The following is an 18379-nucleotide window of genomic DNA, read 5'->3' on the forward strand; positions in this document are numbered from 1 at the left end:
CCGTGGGATTATTAAATCCCATTTCTGATTTATTAGTGGTCTTTTCTGCCCACCTTTACACCCTTAGAAACTGGGCCATTGTTCTCATACTTGAGCCAGCTTCTGTGCACGCATCAGTGCTGACGCTAGCTTACCTGTTGGAGGGGGAACCAAAGGAGTCCTCCTGACGCCTTCCTGAGAGTCCAGCCTGAGGCTGGCAGAATCCGACTCTTGCTCTCAGGTGCCTGAGGGAGGAGGGGGCTCCTGCTATCCTCCAGCAGCCCCCCAGGCAGCTGGGGCTTCCCTGTTAGGCCCCCCGCGTAGACACACTTTCATTCTGCTCCCGTCTCGACCTCGGCACTGCCCCTCCACCTTCAGAACTTCTCCATCTGACCGTCTCTTTACTTCACAGGCAATAACTTGTTAGCTCATTAGCACTAAGCAGTCATCAGGCCACAGCTGATCACTATTAGTTCATAGCTTACCTTGCTATCCCGCAGTGTCACAGCTGTTTGCACCTTCACAGGAGATTCCTGGAGGCATCAGCCTTTCTCAAGCTTTAGTAACTTACAAGGCACTACACTGGATAATTTTACATATTTAATCTCATTTAAATCTCACAGCAATTTTGTAATAATTATTTATTCCTATATTGTAGATGAGGTTGCTGAAGCTCAGAGAGGTAAAGAAACTTGCCCAAGGTCACACAGGTAGTAATGGGAGCTGGGATTCAAGGCCATTCAAACTGGGTCCAGGACCCCACTGGGTGTAGGGCTCTCTGCAGCCTGCCTCAATAACTGCAGAGATGTCTACCTGCCTTCTCCACTTTCTGAAAAGCAAGTTCTGTTTGTTCAGCTTCTCCTACAAAAGGGCAGCAGCATCAACCCCCATTTACAGCACTGCCTTTTATAACATTCTAGCATGTTCTGTTGAGGTGTGTGTAAGAGAGCAAAAGCTCACAGTCTTGTGGGGCACTGAAGAAGGTTCTAATCCCCAAGGAAGATGAGTAAACAGGATTCTGGCTCCTGAGCAGTGCGAGCAGGAGGGTTTTGAAAAGATCAAAGAGGCATCTCTGCAATCAGTCCCAGTGGCTTATCAGGTGGGCCTGTAGTGCAAGGGGGGCCAAGGCCCACCAGGTGGCAGCAGAGAACCGGGCAGTGGCCAGCACGGTGTCACCTGGTCCAAGCTCTAACCCTGGGACTGGGGCACAGGAAGGGGCAGCGCCACATCCAAACTCAAAGCAGGTTTGAACTGGGCCAGAGGGGTAGTGGGTGGGGCAGCCTTGTAATAACATTGTTGCTAAACTTACTCTGTTGAGCAAGAGCAAGTTTAGACACTGTGCCAAGCAGGTGGTAATTATCTCCTTTTACTCTCACAACTAATCTAGGAAGTAGATACTATTATTAGCTCTACTTTTTTAGATGCATGCAGTGAGGTTCTAAGAGGTTTATGATTTACCCAAGGTCACACAGATTGAATAGAGGAGGTGCAGGCAGTTCGGACTCTAGAGCCCAGACTGTGAGCCTGGTGGCTGGGTGGCTGGGTGTTACACTGCCGGGGGAAGATAGGAAGTCACTAGGAAGGAAGTGTGCAGGGTGAGGGCAGGTGGGGCCTGGCTTGGGCTGGCTCTGAGGCAGAGCCTGAGGCCTAGGCCAGTCCAAGGACAGTGACTAGGAGCCTTAGTCAATGGGAACTTCTGGGGGCGCTTCCAGGAAACAGGATGTGTAGGGTTTTCAGGCTGAGGTTCCTTGGGAACTGTTATTTGAAAAAAGCCACCCCAGCTCGTCTTGGGTGATTCACCCTAACAGGACTGGGCACCTCAGAGGCTGCAAACCACTCAAAGACCTAAAGCGTTGCCTTTGTAAGATCTGATCAGGGCTCCCTCGCTGAGCTCCAAAAAGCAGATTAGCTGGAAAGGAAGTGCCCAGACCGGTCACAGTGTCCCCAGTGTGCTGGGCCTGGTCCTGTAGGCCCCTCTGGGGAAGGCGATGCCAGCTGCCTTGTGGTTTCCACCCTGGAACAGTGTCCAGGCACACTCAGGGACCTGGAACTAGCTCACATCACCAGGGGACTTGAGCGAGACCTGGGAGCTTCCCCTTGCCCTGAGATCCAGGTCAGTACCTCCCTCCTCTCTGGTCCTGCTGCCAATCATCCAGGGGGCCATGTTAGTTAGTAGAGTCCAGCTTAGCACAAACCTTCGGCCTCTTGGATCAGAACTGCATCCTTCTTTCTAGACTAGCACCCACCACTAGGCTTTCCTGGGAGTTATCAGGTGTAATCCTGAGGTTCTGGTTGAAGTTACTTTCCCCAAATCCCTCAACACCAAAGATTTGTATCCTTCCTGATTTTCTTACAAGATCTCCTGAATCAGCCTCAGTTCTGGGAATCCAGACCAAGTCATGCCCCATTACTCTGCCGCAGGGCCTCTGCACTGGTTCTTCTCTCTATTTGAAATGCTGTTCCCCCATCTTTTTATGAAGGACTCCTTCTTGTCATTCAGATCTGTTTGCATTTTCTCTCCTTTTCAGAAAGAAGAGGATAAGGATCTCACCTAATAAACATCAACCTCCCCCACCCTGTTTTATTTCCCCCTTGCCATTTCCACTGATGATTATCCAGTAGGTTGATAATGCCCTCACACAGAACAGTCCAGTGGAAACTGGAAAGCCAGAGGATCAGGAAGGAGGGGGCTCTTGAATGTTATGGGGAAGGGGACTTTAGTGGTCATTTAATCTAAGTCCTCAGCTGGTGAGAACTCTCACATTTCTTTATTCTGGTGGGTGTTTTGTTTGGTTTTTGCTTTTCCACAATGGTTACAGAGAGCTGGTGAGCAAAGATAATTCTGTCCCACTGAAATGCTTCTGGGCATTTGACTCTCAGAGCAGGCTATAATGTCAGGTTGAATCTGCCCTGGTTTTAATTAAATTCTAGGTAGGTCATATACTACCTTCAAAGAGGAAATTTTGTCTGCTCCTTGCAAATGCAAGAAACCCACACTTCCCAGGGGACAGTCATCTCTGAGGGCATCACAAAAAATCTGGGAGCTCAGCTCAGGAAGATTTAGGGATCTTCTATTTCCTCTTCTTGATCAGGAGGTCATGGTCCTAGATGACCTCCAGGTCTGAGCCCAAAGTCTCACCAATCCTTTGAGGTAGAGATGAGAGAAGGTATAGGGTGCCCAGTTTTATATATATATATATATATATATATATATATATATATATATATATATATTTTTTTTTTTTTTTTTTTTTTTTTTTTTTTTTTGCGGTACGTGGGCCTCTCGCTGTTGTGGCCTCTACCCTTGCGGAGCACAGGCTCCAGACGCGCAGGCCCAGGGTCCATGGCTCACGGGCCCAGCCGCTCCACGGCATGTGGGATCTTCCCGGACCGGGGTATGAACCCGTGTCCCCTGCATCAGCAGGCGGACTCTCAACCACTGCGCCACCAGGGAAGCCCCCCAGTTATACTTGAATTTCAGATAAATAACAAATATTTTTTTTTTTAGTAAAAATACATCCCATGCAATAAGTGGGGCATATTTACACTAAAAAATATTGCCCGGACACAGTTATACTAAAAAATTATTCATTGTTTATCTGAAATTCAAATGTAACTAGGAATCCTATATTTTATCTGGCAACCCTACAGAGAAGGGATTGGCATTTAAAATTAATGGCTTCCCTAAGATGAAACCCTGGGATTGGGGAAAACAGAGGCCACAGTGAGCTGTGACTTTTTGAGGAGAGGAATGAAATCAGTTTCTTTCACGCCAATTAAGCAATCACAAATGACTCCATCAGAAATCCAAACTCGTGACTAACATGGGACTCAAGACCAGGAAAAAAAATTAAAAAGATTAAGAGCCAGAGAAGCAATCTTCACACACAGGGCCAGCCAGCAGACGGAGTGGATCCCATCCAGGCAGGTAAGAGCATTGCCATCTCACCCATTCTTTCAGAACAGAACAGGGTTGGGAGATTCTGGTGTGATCCTCCAGCCTCCAGGACTCCCGGCTGTCGGCAGAATTCCTCCTCAACATTTATAATTCTCCGACTTCTGAAGGTTCACAGAGTCTCCTCCTAGGTCCTCCCTCTAGGCTGCCAGGAAGCAAAGCAGAGAAGCAGGAGAAGCAGTTGTTCAGGCTGCAGCTGGCTCATGAACAGCTGTGTCTGCTCCCTTGAAGAACCAATTTTCTTGGCTCAGGTGGGATGAGGTGCATTTGATGAGCCCACACTGTTTGCCAAGGCTCAAAGCTGGAGGTATAGATTTACAAAAACAACTTAATGCAAAATTAATTAAGTTTTGTGTCTATCATTTTGAGCACAGAGTTCACCCCTACATTATTCACCTGAGATGATCAGTGAGTTCAAGTGTGATTTCTTCTTTACAACTGGGAAGGGAAAATTACACATGAAATGCCCCAAGGAATGGGTTCGTGGGGTAAACTCTCTGCTCCTCGCTCCCACTTCTCTTCAGCTGTTTTAAACAGGCTCATTAATACAACTCTATGGGGACAAGACCTTTGGGATTCATGAGAACAATAAGAGGGAAGAAAAAAGCACACTAGCAAGGAGAGAAGAGAAACCATTGTTGATTTTTAGCAAGCACGCTCTATTCATGACCACTGAAGTTCATGAGCTTTTTTTCTATTTGTTTGTATCATAGTTTAAAATTTTGTATTTTGGGGCAGTTTCATTTTTTGGAAAATGGGCTTGGAGGATGCTGTGCTAGGCCACACACACATTATGTCATCATAGCCTTCTATTTGTCCAATGATCGATATAAAATAATACCTTTGGAGAGAAATAACTCCTCTTATTAACCACAGTCTTGGACCAGGGAAAGTAAGGAATAAAAATGCTTCTTGTTTGTTTCCCTACAAGTTTATGGTATAGAATCAAATTAAAGGTTACTTTTTTCCCCCCCAAATTATAACTCAGTTTGAAAGTATTTTCCTTTTGTTGGTGGTTCCTTCTTTGAACCTGAGCGATTTCCACTTGATATTAGTGAAAGAAGGAGGTGCAAATCCTCTCACAGGGAGAAACCAGAGGGTTCGGCTGTCATTCCTGGTCACCTAGCGAGAATGTCTTTGTGGGTGTTTATGAGATGTAAGAACATGCTGGATGCGTGAAATGACACTTGTGTGCCCCTGCTGTTAGGTGACCCAAGGCCTGACCCCACAAGATGCCAAGAAAAGAGGCTCACTACATCTATGGTTCCCCCAAGAAGGGGCACGGCCATTCCTACATCACAGCTGAAGAGTAAGTTCAAAACCAGACGCAGCGGGGTTTCCAGTTTGTCTTTTGCTTACACAGCCTGCTGGCTTCCCCCAGCACATGCCTGTCTGTAAAACTCTCTAGTGTCTATTTCTCCAGAAAGTAAAGACCCTGGCAATGAGGTGAGGAGACCCTGTGATCCTACAAGGGACCTCAAGCTTCTCTGAGGCTAAGGAGGCAAGGAGGTAGGAAAGGTAAAAAGCTGGATCTTGCCATTTTTGTCTGCATTCTTGGCTATGAGGCATTCATTGTAGGTTCTCAGGCTGAAAAACATCTGTCTGGGAGCAAGATGCCTCTTTCCTCAAGCCTTGCCTGTCTACTCCACTCAGGCTCCCTGATGTGGTTTGCAGACAGAACAAAGGCAAGTTGCCAAAGGGCAAGTGAGGATGAAGGGTAGATGTGTGTGACTCCACCTGCTGACTGACTCCAAGGTGAAGAGGGTCATAACCTTTGCATCAATACTTTATCCTAAAGAAAGGTGTTTCGTATTATGAATTAATTTAAAATAAGTATTTACATGATTAGACATTTCTAAGTGCTAAGCATTGTATACCAGCCCAAGATGCTATTCTTGCCTTTGAAAAAATCTTACAACCTAGTGGGAGAGTTAGGCATGGGAGTAATTTCGGCAAGTGTATGTGCTGTGATGGGAACACAGGCTGTAGGACACACTCTGCATGGATGAGAGTGGGCAAGGTCAGGGAATAGTGGCAGGGCCCCCCCCAACCCCGAGTGGAGACTCCAACAGGACAAACGAGGAACCTGGTTTTTATGTGGACCATCTCTTAAGTGGTCTGCTCAGAACTTTCTGCAAACCTGCTCTCTTGGGAAAGAACTGTTGAATAGCTTTACCAGAATGACCTAGCAGGGGCAAGAGACATGAAGAACCCATCAAAGGCACCGAGGAGGAGTTCAGGCTGGAGCACTTCCTCAGAAGACCCTAGTGGGATTCTCTAACATCCCTGCATGGTCAACTGGGAGTGGAGGTGGGGAGATCTTCTGAAAAAATGTCCCAAGAGCAAAAATATACTCTTGCACATGGTATTAGGTAGGATATCTTTCAGCTCTTGTATGATGACTCAACAGACTCTATGAAACTACTGTCAAGAGAGGTTCTCAGTTGAGGGGGCATAAGCCGCCTATAGAGCTTGTGAAAATGCAGCTTCCTACGCACTGCTACCCAAGAGGCTGACTCAGTAGGTCTGGGGGTGGGGGGCCCAGGATCTGCACTTTATTTTATTTTTTGCGGTATGCGGGCCTCTCACCACTGTGGCCCCTCCCGCCGCGGAGCACAGGCTCCGGACGCGCAGGCCCAGCGGCCGCCGCCCGCGGGCCCAGCCGCTCCGCAGCACGCGGGATCTTCCCGGACCGGGGCACAAACCCACGCCCCTTGCATCGGCAGGCGGACTCCCAACCACTGCGCCACCAGGGAAGCCCCAGGATCTGCACTTTAACATGCATCTCAGGCAACTCCACTGCAGAAGGTATCTGGGTGACATCTCAGGAGCCCTGCCTGGCTGGGCAGTGGGTTCTTGTGTTGTGTCTGGCACATCCCAGTGTTCTCGGCTCTCACTAGGCATATGTGAGTGCAATGTAACTGTGCATGAAGAGCTGGAACAGAAGGCTTCCCTGGTGGCGCAGTGGTTAAGAGTCCGCCTGCCAGTGCAGGGGACATGGGTTCGAGCCCTGGTCTGGGAAGATCCCACATGCTGCGGAGCAACTAAGCCCATGCGCCACAACTACTGAGCCTGCGCTCTAGAGTCCACGAGCCACAACTACTGAAGCTTGCGTGCCTAGAGCCCGTGCTCCACAACAAGAGAGGCCACCGCAGTGAGAAGCCCGCACACCAAAATGAAGACCTGACGCAGCCAAAAATAAATAAATTGAAAAAAAAAATAAAAGAGCTGGAACAGAGCTCTATGTGTGTCAAGATATCCAAGGGGGTGACCACAGACCTAGGGGGTGGAATTAGAGCACAGGCATGCTGGGAGTTGAATCAGCTGCCTCCAGTCACGAGAGCCCACTGAATGTCCCCGTGACAGCTTCATTTCAGGAAAGGGCGATGCGGCAGGAAGGGCACGGGCTGGGTACCTCGGGCCAGTTGCTGGGAATGCTGGTTCTGCCGCTCTCTGGTGGTACAACCTTGGGCATTTTACCAGCCTAAAATCTTGAGGATGTCAGATGTGAAATGAACATCCTACCCACCCCAGTGGATTGTTGCGGACCTATAGTGGGGTGCTTGCCCCAGTGCTTGGCGGGGTTGTTGTGAGAATTCGATAATCTAATGCATGTAGAATGGTTATCATGGTGCCCAGCTTACAGCAGACATTAAGTCAATGTTCCTTTCCACTTCTTTTTTGTGGACTGAGAGTTGGGGAGAATGTTTTAAACTAGCCCTAATGAAAAGAAAAGATAAATATGTTGTCTCATTAAATATGTTGTCCACATAAGGGTCAGTTGCTACTGTACCTGTTGCACCTGGAACTTGGGTGCTGGGGCCCAGGCCAGTTAGCACTGCTGCTGTGGGCACACACCTGAGAGGTTTCCAGAGATGGTCCCATCCCTGGGTACGAGTGCTGGAGGCCTGGTGGATGCTTGGTGTGGTGTGGACTGGGACACTCCTTGGGGACTGCTCTGACTGCAAAGCCCCTGTGAAGAGAACACATTGATGTACATTTCATTATAATCTGGAACAAGGTTTCTGTACCAAGATGTATCTGTCTATCTCTCGGGCCAGGGCTGCAGGGATTGGCATCCTGACAGTGATCCTGGGAATTTTACTGCTCATCACCTGCTGGTACTGTAGAAGACGAAGTGGATACAGAAGCTTGAAGGTGGTAAAGTTCCCACTGCTGTGTCCCTCCAGATCAAGGACCTCCTTTCTCCTTCTTTCTCTGAATTTCTGGGGAGTGGGGGGACATTCTCATGATCACCTCTAGCTCTGATTCCTGGTTCCAATGAGTCTTTCTCTACATTGTACTTCTTGTAACTCTTCCTTTGCCTCTGCCCACGTGTGAACACCAATCAGGAACTTGGTCCATATTTTTGGTTCCACTCACAGGAAACTCGAGTGCCTATCTGTGTGTGTAGCTGAACACTAATGGTTTGTGGGGCACAGGAGAAGGGTTCGTGGTTCTCTTGCACAGTGAACAGCAGCATTTGAGACACTCCAGATCTTACCAATCCTTCTGGGGATTCCCACTGGCTCTGTTACTCCACTTAGAGGCCCACTCCTCTCACCTTGCCTCTTCACCCCTTTCCTCCCAGGTTGCCTGGGAATTCCAAGTTCTTCTAACTCTGTTAGCAAGCAACCCATCATACCCAGGACCCGTCCAGCCATCAGTGCAGTGAGGAAACCATCCACCCCTCAGCAGCACGAAAGACCACCAGGTTTTTAACAGATTCCTTCCTCCATTGATGGCCAATGTGGTTTTAATGGGATTTTTGCTCCTTTACCCATACGAGCAGGAAGTTAACAAATGACACGGTCCAGCCTTGGGGTAGCAGGATCTTCCACACATGAGAAACATCAACAGAGTCTCTAAACTGTAAAGACGACAGGTTTCAGAAACCTTGCTTCAAAGCCAGGTAGCACTTTGGAACTTAAGCATTCTCCACTGTGAGAAATGGGATGGAAGGAGAGTTGCAGCTTGCTCTCTCTCTTTCTCTCTCTCTCCCTCTCTGCCTTGTTATTGCAGATCTGAAAGCTTCTGAGGTTGATAAGTAATGGAAAAAAATTTATATTTACAAAAGATGTTGGAAAGTTCCAGTCCTCATTCAGCAAGCATTTCATGCAGAGAAAGAGGTTCTGTGATGGAGGGGAGGACCGGCCTGGGTGGAGGGTTGGAGCCTGCGGCAGTCTGAGGAGGAGAAAAGAAAGGGGAGAGCTGTAGCTTCAAGTTCTTCTCCTCCTTGCCGGGAAGCCTGGGCAGTCCCCTGTGTCCCTTTCCCTAATGCCCATCTTGCCATAGCGTCCCAGATACCAACCATGGAAGACAGGGTGACCTTGGGGGATACAGCCACCAAGCAGCAGCCGTCCAGTGTGGTGACAGTTATGGGAAGGAGAAGTTTCTGAGCCTGAATAAGACTCCAGACCAAGTTCTGTAGCAAAGCCTTGGGTTAGGGGGTTAGGGATAAAACTCTTTGCTCTCTGCCACACACTCCATGTGTACCTCTAGCACTGGGTTATGACATTGCCTTGTAATTTGTTATTTACTTTTTGCTTCTTCACCCCTTCTCTTTCTCTCGTTTATGAGCTGGGACAGAGAATATTTCTTATTCATCTTTGTACCTCCAGTGCCTAGCACGGTGCCTGGCACACAGCACTCACCCAATCGTTTGGCATAAGGAGTTGGTCTCATTGTCTGCCATTGACTTGCTTGGTGGTGTTAGATTTTCATTTCTCTGAGCCTCATTTACTCTATTATACACCTAGACACAGATGATATAACATGATGTGTATCAGTTTTTATTTAATGTTTTCTTCTATAATTTAAAAAATTTCATTCTATGTTTGCATATTTAAAAAGTTTTTAAAAATAAATTTATTATTTATTTTATTTATTTACTTTTGGCTGCGTTGGGTCTTCGTTGCTTGCGCGTGGGCTTTCTCCAGTTGCGGCAAGCGGGGTTTACTCTTCGTCGCGGTGAGCGGGGGCTACTCTTGTTGCGGTGAGCGGGCTTCTCATTGCGGTGGCCTCTCTTGTTGCGGAGCACAGGCTCTAGGAGCGCGGGCTTCAGTAGTTGTGTCTCACGGGCTCAGTAGTTGTGGCTCGCAGGCTCTAGAGAGCAGGCTCAGTAGCTGTGGCGCACAGGCTTAGCTGCTCCATGGCATGTGGGATCTCCCCGGACCAGGGCTCGAACCTGTGTCCCCTATATTGGCAGGCAGACTCTTAACCACTGTGGCACCAGGGAAGCCCTATGTCTGCACAGTAAAAGAAAAATGATTTAGTCTTTCAAGGAGTAAAACCTCTACAAACTCAGTATGTTGGTACCCATTTCCTAACTGTCCACGATTGCTAGCTTGATGCTACCCGGACAAAAAGGCAATGTGTTTTGCTTTTCTTTTTCCTTTCTGCTTCAACACTCTCATCTTAAAAGTGTTCACTTGAAGAGTAACAGTCTTAGTGTCGTGGGCTCAGACACTGAGCATTTTGCCTGGTGTAGTTCAAGTTCAACCTGCCACCCTCCATTCCTCCAGGTCTAGACCAGTGATTTGCAGAGTTTTTGGAATTTTTATGAGATAGAACTGTGTTTAAATTCCCTTGTTCCCTAATGTTTAAAAATGCTGTCATTTATTTTTTAAATTAATATTAAAATATTGTTTTGAGACTTTCATATCTCCTGAAAAGCCATGTCGGGGACCAGCAGTCTAAGAAGTTTAGGCAAAATTATGTAAAATAGTGCATTAAGTACTGCATTTAATTACATACTCATCTCCCTGTCTCTCTTTGGTGATTCTATTTTCATTATAAAGCAGAAGAACATAAGTGATGAAAAACGCAAGTTTTGGGTACCTGAATCACTCCACATGTAGCAACCTTCATTAGGCTTTGAAATATGTTTATTCTCCCACTTACACTGACCACAGAATGGTAGAAAGGTTGGTTGGAATTAAGGTCTCCTAAAATTTCCCCTTTGGCTAACAATTCCCCTTAGATCTGAAAAACATCTTCTGAAAGGAAAGACTGCTTTTTGCAGCAATGTGTCTCAGAGGAAAATGATTTGTAAGGGAGTGGAAGTTGGCTTTCATATTCATCAGTTTTACTCTTTCACTTGGGAAGTTTAGGACATAATACTTTTAATTCTTGGGGAAGAATTTAAAGGCTCTGCTGATAGCTCAGTTTACACTCATGTCTTGCGGTGCCATGTCTCTCAATGTATGGTCAGGGGCCTTTGCACTTGAATCACCTAGGGTTCTTGCTAAAACGCAGATTCTGGGACCATCTCTGGTGGTGGGACCCGGGAACCTATGTTTTAACACACACACTGAAGTTTGATCAAATACAGAGAATTGGCAGTGAACTGGGGAAGTGGCCCACGCTCCTATCCTATGGCAGGTGAGGATTAAAAAAAAGAAGAAGAAGAAGAAAAGCAATAATTGAGGTAAAGGGAGAGAATGCATTAAACACCTTACCTGAGATATATTGCTGGGAGTGGTGGAGGGGAGCAGAACCTCCCTGGGCCCTCATGTCAAAATTGGGGTTCTTGTGCTTATATCTTTCCAAGGGGTAGTGTCAATAATGATTTCAGACTAGAGTTTAGGAAAATTACTTCTTTACAGTCTGCACACTGTGTAGGTATCACCTCCAACCATGTGTGGCCTCATCCAATTGATGTTCCAAACACTTCTCCTCCCTGGGAGACCTGCCTTGATGCCCTTCTCTTCCAACCCAGTAACCCCAATAATCAGCCATGGTCTGAAGACAAGCCTGCAGAGGCACTGAACACCTGCACAGCCTCCCTGTTCCAGACCCCCTCAGCCAGGACCACAGAGAGCTGCTCATGCCCTACTGGTGGATTGGGTTCAGATATGTTTGGGTCTGTATCTTCAAAAGATGAATTAGGTGCGAGCATTTAAAAGTAACAGTTTACATAAAAATCTTAATTTCTAGTTTCTTTTTTTTAAAAATCAAAAGATCTGGCAAAAACTGGCAGCTATGCAGTGGTTTGTCCCTTTAGATGGGATATACACTCCCTCCTTTCCTATGGTCCCCACTTGACCTCCTCCTCCCTCTAAGTGTCTGAGCGTAGCTGAGTCACCCCAGGCACAGGCGATAAGAAATTGCATTGTCTGGAGAGCAGTGGTTCTCTGTGTGGCCCTGGACCAGCAGGATCCACATCACCCAGGGAACTTGTTAGAAATACAAATTCGTGGGCCTTCACCCTAGACATACTATGTAAGAAATTCTGGGTGTGAGCCCAGGAATCTGTATTTAACAAACCCTCCAGGTGACGCTGATGCATTCTAAAGTTTGAGAACCACTGCTGTGGAGAATTTAACAGTAAAAGCAACTAAAAGTTAGTCTGCTTTTTATAATCACAATGTGCTAGCAATTTTAAACAATGTCAGTAATGAAATACTCCCCCTCACTAGGATGGACCGCTCCTGCAGTCCCCATTTTGGTATGTGTCTCTGCCTTGCATAAATGGTTGTCATTCTATTCTAGGGAGGGAAGGCATTGCCCCCTGAACCTATGCAAACCACCGAACTAAGCTTTTACCCACCCCTCCCCCAATAACTCAAGGTGCACGACAGCCTTTGACTGACTTGCCATCATTGTTGTGATGTGACTTGGAAGCTCAGTGCTACAGCCACAGCATTTCTATCACAACACAGGCATTCGTACTGTTTCAGATATTTTGCTGTCATTATGGGGAAGGCAGAAATAGACAGTGTCCCTGCTATCAAGTTGCTCATATGCTTGTCCTTACTGTGATACCAGCTCCTGCTTCACTAGCTCTGATCTCTTCCACTTGTAACCATTCTCTGAGAGCCATTTTTTAGATTCACTCTTTTTTTCCTTCCCTTCAAAAATATTCATTGACTAACTAGTGGGTGTCAGGCACTGTACTAGGTGCTTCACCTTTAGTTAATTCCCACAACAATTTTGAGATGTAGGCGATATTATCTTCATATTACAGATGAAAACACTGGAATTCAGAGAGATAAAGTGACTAGCCTGAGGATACACAGCGAGTAAGTGGCAGAACCAAGATTAAAACCCATTCTTAAAACTTTGGCTTCTTCCTCTTTTCTTTAATGGACTCAATTATTTTTTCCTCACCCACTTACCTTCATGAATTCACATTTCAGGACAAAAGCATTCATGCTGGTACTCAAAGTACCTTAACAGGAAGATGTTCATGTGAGGGGCTTGGTCACCAGGACGCCAAACTGCCTTTTCAAGAGAACAATTGTGAACCTGTGGTAGGTTGAGATCCTGCATCTTGGTGTTTTTGTGTATGGCTGGTTTCAACTTAAATGAATAAAATTATTCCCATTTAGAAAGCAAGGGCAATGTGAATGTGCTTAATGCTACTGACTTTAAAAAGTGGTTAAAATGGTAAATTTTTGTTATGTATATTTTACCATAATAAAAAATAAATAGTAAGATTAAAAACAAGGGAATCATAGAGATTTTCTTAAATTGTGTCCTCTCATACCCAGATTTTCCAGGGTCAATAATGAGACCCCACATGTAAGATCTACAGGAAGAATTTGGTTCTGGTTACAATATCCTTTTGTCTTATGTTTTTAGTATAATTGCCTTTGTCCTGAACATAGATATTATCTAACAGAGAAAAAAAAGTACCTACTATTAACTGTATAGAGTTGCACTGTCCAATAGGGTAGCCACTAGTCACATGTGGCTATTGAACACTTGAAATAGAGTTGTTTGAATTAAGATGTGTTGGAATACACACCAGATTTCAAAAACTTAGTATGAGGAAAAGAGTATAATTCATTAATGATTTTTTATTGACTACATGTCAAAGTGATAATATTTTGGTAGGTGGGGTTAAATAAAATATATTAGTGAGATCAATTTTACCTGTTTCTCTTAATTTTTTAAACTGTAGCTACTAGAAATTTTAAAATCACATATGTGGTGCCCTCTATTTCTATTGGACAGTGCTGGTATAGATGTAGTACGTCATAGTTTTTGAGAGCACTGACTCCAGAGCCAAGTTACTCCATGACTTACCAATTGTGTGATCTTCGGCAAGTGACTTAACCTCCTTGTGCCTCAGTTTCCCGACCTGTAACATGAAAACCTTGAAAATACTCCCAGGGTTGTTGTGAGCATTAAATGAAGGCTGACACATTTGTGCTCTGTTGATAGTAGCAGTGGCCTTTAGACACGACTATAGGGATTTATGCTTGCGGTAAAGATGCAGTGCGATCGGTGTCTGTTTAACAGGATTCAAGAATTCATCAGTTAGGTTTGGGGCTTCTACTGACAAGGATAATCCAGGTATAAATAAGTTTCTGAAATTTTTGGGAAGCCACTTAGCCCTTTTTTTTCTCTGCCATTGTTTCCCCCAACAATGCTTCAACATATATACTTGTGTAACCTAATAACGATTACCTCATTGGGTGGAAATTAGCTGTGGACAGTTAAACAAGTTTCAATCCAGAGCAAAAGTATAAACATCATGCTAACGATTTTGAATTAATCCCTCTTCCAGAACCAAATGTACTGCTGCCAAGCCCATGCTCTCCTTTCTCACCCTTACAGGTTCCCAACGCTCCATCTGCCTATGAGAAACTCTCCACAGAACAGTCACCACCACCTTACTCTCCGTGAGAGCCAGCGAGGCCCCTGAGAGATGCTGAAATGATTTCCCTCACACTTTTTGTTGAATTTGATGTGGACATGTAATGTTCTGCTTCAGAATGCTGTAGATGATATGTACATCATCTCTACTATTAAGCTGGCTGTTAAATTCCTTATAGGGCAACTAGCAATACTGATGAGGAAATGATGAGAAATATTAAAATGGGAAAAGCTTCGTCAATAAACATTGTAATGGATGATACTCTCTGTGCCAGTAATAATAAATCTACAGTATTATTTTCTGAGGGAGCTCTTTCAAGTGTGTGTTCTGGGATCATCTGATTTCTTTTTAAGTTGAAATATGGCTAATAACTAACAAACTGCTATTCTGATTTTTGAAGACACAGCCTCTTGACCTACATGAACTCTAACAGGACTGTTGCAGGTGAGTCTGTGCTGCAGGGCACTCACAAAGGATACCTTTACAGGTTTAAGACCAAGAGCTAAATAACCTACCAAATTATAGTCAGATTCACCTGATCAGGAAAGTGTCAGTAATGTCTCTTTGTTTTCTAAAATTCCATGATGCTACAATAATATACTGCAGAGATCCTGTATCTTCAGCAATACATATCGTGCAGTTCTAATCACATTTCACTTCAAGGATCAATGCTATGATAATTAATGACAAGAACTTACTGTTAAGCCAGAAGGTGGTGTAAGGACTTGTAAACAAGTAAAAGCTACTGTAGTGTGGCTGATGTCTTGTCTTAAATATTCCAAAGGCAATTTAGCTCCTTTGAGCTCCCAAATCCCTCTCAAAAGCACATGCAGAAGAAATCATAAGGGACCAGAAATTCTGGAATGGTGTCATTATTTGTATAAAAATATTGCAATTTATCTGTGTGACATCTACATAACATCTGTCTGTTTTTCTTTTCACTGAAAAATTTTTTTGGCTTAACTTATATCGCCATCCTAAATGGAAAATCAGTATCATTTTTCATAAGTAGAGGATGATTATAAAAAATGAAGATAATGAAAGCAAATTACTTTTATTGAAACCTAGGAAGATACTGATGGTCACAGAATGCTGTCAACTTGAGACGTGCCCTCGTTATTAAAGAGGGAGATTAGCAAGAATCAGAGAAAATCTTTTGACCTAATTAGAAGGCTTGCAAGAGAAAGAAATGACTTGCTCACTCTGTGACTCACTGTTGTTTAATGCCAAGTCAGTAAACCACCTAAAATCACCTTGTGTCATTGGAAACGCCAGTGTGGCATAACTGCATCATTTTCACCAAAAGACAAGATTGCACAGAGGAGGAAAAACACTGAATAAAGAGACATTACACACACTGAAAAAAAAAGTCATTCCACAAAATACTAAAAGATCCTCCCCCACTGCCCTTCCTGATTCTGTCCAGTCTTAACACTTAAAATAAGCCCTCTCCCTCCCGTTTTCAAACAAGTAAATTCTGAAAAAGAAAAGTTCATTAGGATTTGGCCAGCGTCTGTCCTCATGACAGGGCCCTGTCTGAGCCTCAATCCTCCCCTTCTTATAGAAGAACCTGTGCCCCCCCAAGACCAACCACAGCTGCTTATTTATTTACTATTGTGTGTCACTGAATCACCCCTTCACCCTGCTATAACCAATCCTCCTGTAATTAATAAAAGTGTTAGTGGGAATGTAAAAAAAAATTTTTTTGACAAAAGAATAAAGTTGGATCCCTATCTCACACCATTACAAAAATTAGCTCAAAAAAAAAATCATAGAGCTAAGTATAGGAGTTAAGACTACTCCTTAGTTAAGATTTCTCCTTGTTTCTCTTAGGAGAAAACAAAAGAGTAAATCTTTGCAACGTTAGATTTGGTAATGGTTTCTTAGTTATGATGCAAAACCACAAGTAATGTTGATAAATTGGAATTCATCAAAATTAAAAGCGCTGTGCTTCAAATGAAGGACAAATCAAGAAGGAGAAGACACACAGCACTGGGAGAAAATATCTGCAAGTGATATAACTGATAAGGGAATTGTATGTGGTATATATAAGTAACTCTTACAACTCAACAATAAAAAGAAAACCCAATTACAAAGTGAGCACATTTACCTCATTACTTATTTCTCTATATATTGAAAATCATGAGTTCACACTGATAACTCCAATCTTAAATCAACTACAAAGGGTTCATTCTAACTTTTTTCATTCTGATCTCTTTTCATATTTTTAAATCAATTTCTCCCCATAGTGAGAAAATGGCTTCTGTTAATCTCAGATTACCAATTTACTGCATGAATCACCTTTGTATGTAAGCATTTCACCATCTATCTTTCATGCCGTCCCACCCCCCTCAACAGATGCCCTCCAGTCCTTGTTCAGACCTCGAAGTCTTGCTGTGGACCACCACCAGCTCCCTAACTGGAACACACCTTTCCCTGCTCAGGTGCCAATACCCCGTGCCCAAGCTTCTAACTATGGCTGCCTCCCCCTGACATAGACCTGCTATGGTACCCCCCGTTCAAACATCCAGATATTGGCCTCATGTGGCCAACAAATAAATAAATAAATAAAGTTAGGAGAGAGAAAAGGTATTCTTAAAAAAACCCCAAAAAACAAAAAAAGTGTGATGCAAATTTGCAGAAAATCAAAATCAATCAAGGAGAGAATTTACTGCATATAAATCGAGAAGAAATGTCCCAAAGTGCACAAAAATATTAGTCATATACATCAGAAACATGACCCCTAGAAGGGATGGCCTTGAGAAAGAGTTGGGAAGAAGCACTTCCTTTTATCAAAGCTGGATTGTCTCCCATGAGAAAAAAGCTCAAGAAAGTTGTTCGGCAGCTTGGCTGAGTGCAAGTTCACTGAGCTAAGAAAATAATCAAAACAGACAAAAATTGGCTGAAGCAGTTTAAATTCCAGCTTTTCCCAAGTTGCCCCCACTGTTCCACATGCAGCCCTGGTCAGAGGTGGGAGAGTATCAGGAGACTCCCTGAATCATCAGGTCCCAAAGGAAGGGAGAGGTTTCAGCTGTGAGGGCTCAGGCATGAGCATCACCTGCAGGTCTGATTCAGGTTTACAGCAGCCAACTCCTAAACATCCATAGCAGGACATCTGTGTTTTCTCTCTAAAAATAATTTAAATAAATCTCTTTTCAGATTAACTGCTTTTACTTAATTGATGCTACATTTGCTCAAATTGAAGTTTGATAGAATTGTAATACCTAAGATAGTGTTTTGCAAATCTAGATGGTTATAATAAAATTCTTACGGATATCAGACCATTAGACTCTAGAATTAGATCCATATATGTACTGTATTTAGGTTGAACTAAATGGTCCACTATTATTTAACCCATAATTGAATTTTTATATGATCAGGGAGAGACATTTAAATCAATAAAGACCATTTATATATGCTATGAACTGTCAGAAGAAATCTGTAAAAAAAAAACTACTTATCTCAATACATTTTGATTTAAAAAGTGATATAAAACAAGAACCCCACCAAATGTAAATTGATACAGCCACTGTGGAGAACACTACGGACGTTCCTTAAAAAACTAAAAATAGAATTACTATATGCCCCAGCAATCCCACTACTGGGCATACACCCAGAGAAAACCATAATTCAAAAAGACACATGCACCCCAATGTTCATTGCAGCACTATTTACAATAGTCAGGTCATGGAAGCCACCTAAATGCCCATTGACAGATGAATGGATAAAGATGTGGTACATATATACAATGGAATATTACTCAGCCATAAAAAGGAACGCAATTGGGTCATTTGTAGAGATGTGGATGGACCCAGAGACTGTCATACAGAGTGAAGTCA

General features: G+C 44.0%; 1 protein-coding gene across 1 annotated transcript; it reads left to right on the top strand.

Moving 5' to 3' along the window:
- Window positions 1–5166: 5166 nt before the first annotated feature.
- MLANA (melan-A) lies at window positions 5167–14608 on the top strand (the record flags this gene model as incomplete). The annotated part of the gene is made up of 4 exons (XM_082842295.1): window positions 5167–5243; window positions 7996–8092; window positions 13075–13188; window positions 14501–14608. 4 exons carry the CDS (start codon window positions 5167–5169, stop codon window positions 14567–14569), a joined length of 357 nt encoding a protein of 118 aa, XP_082698421.1. The 3' UTR covers window positions 14570–14608.
- Window positions 14609–18379: the final 3771 nt, after the last annotated feature.

The sequence above is a fragment of the Leucopleurus acutus genome (genome assembly GCF_964270905.1).
Source record: "Leucopleurus acutus genome assembly, chromosome: 7".
NCBI lineage: Eukaryota > Metazoa > Chordata > Mammalia > Artiodactyla > Delphinidae > Leucopleurus > Leucopleurus acutus.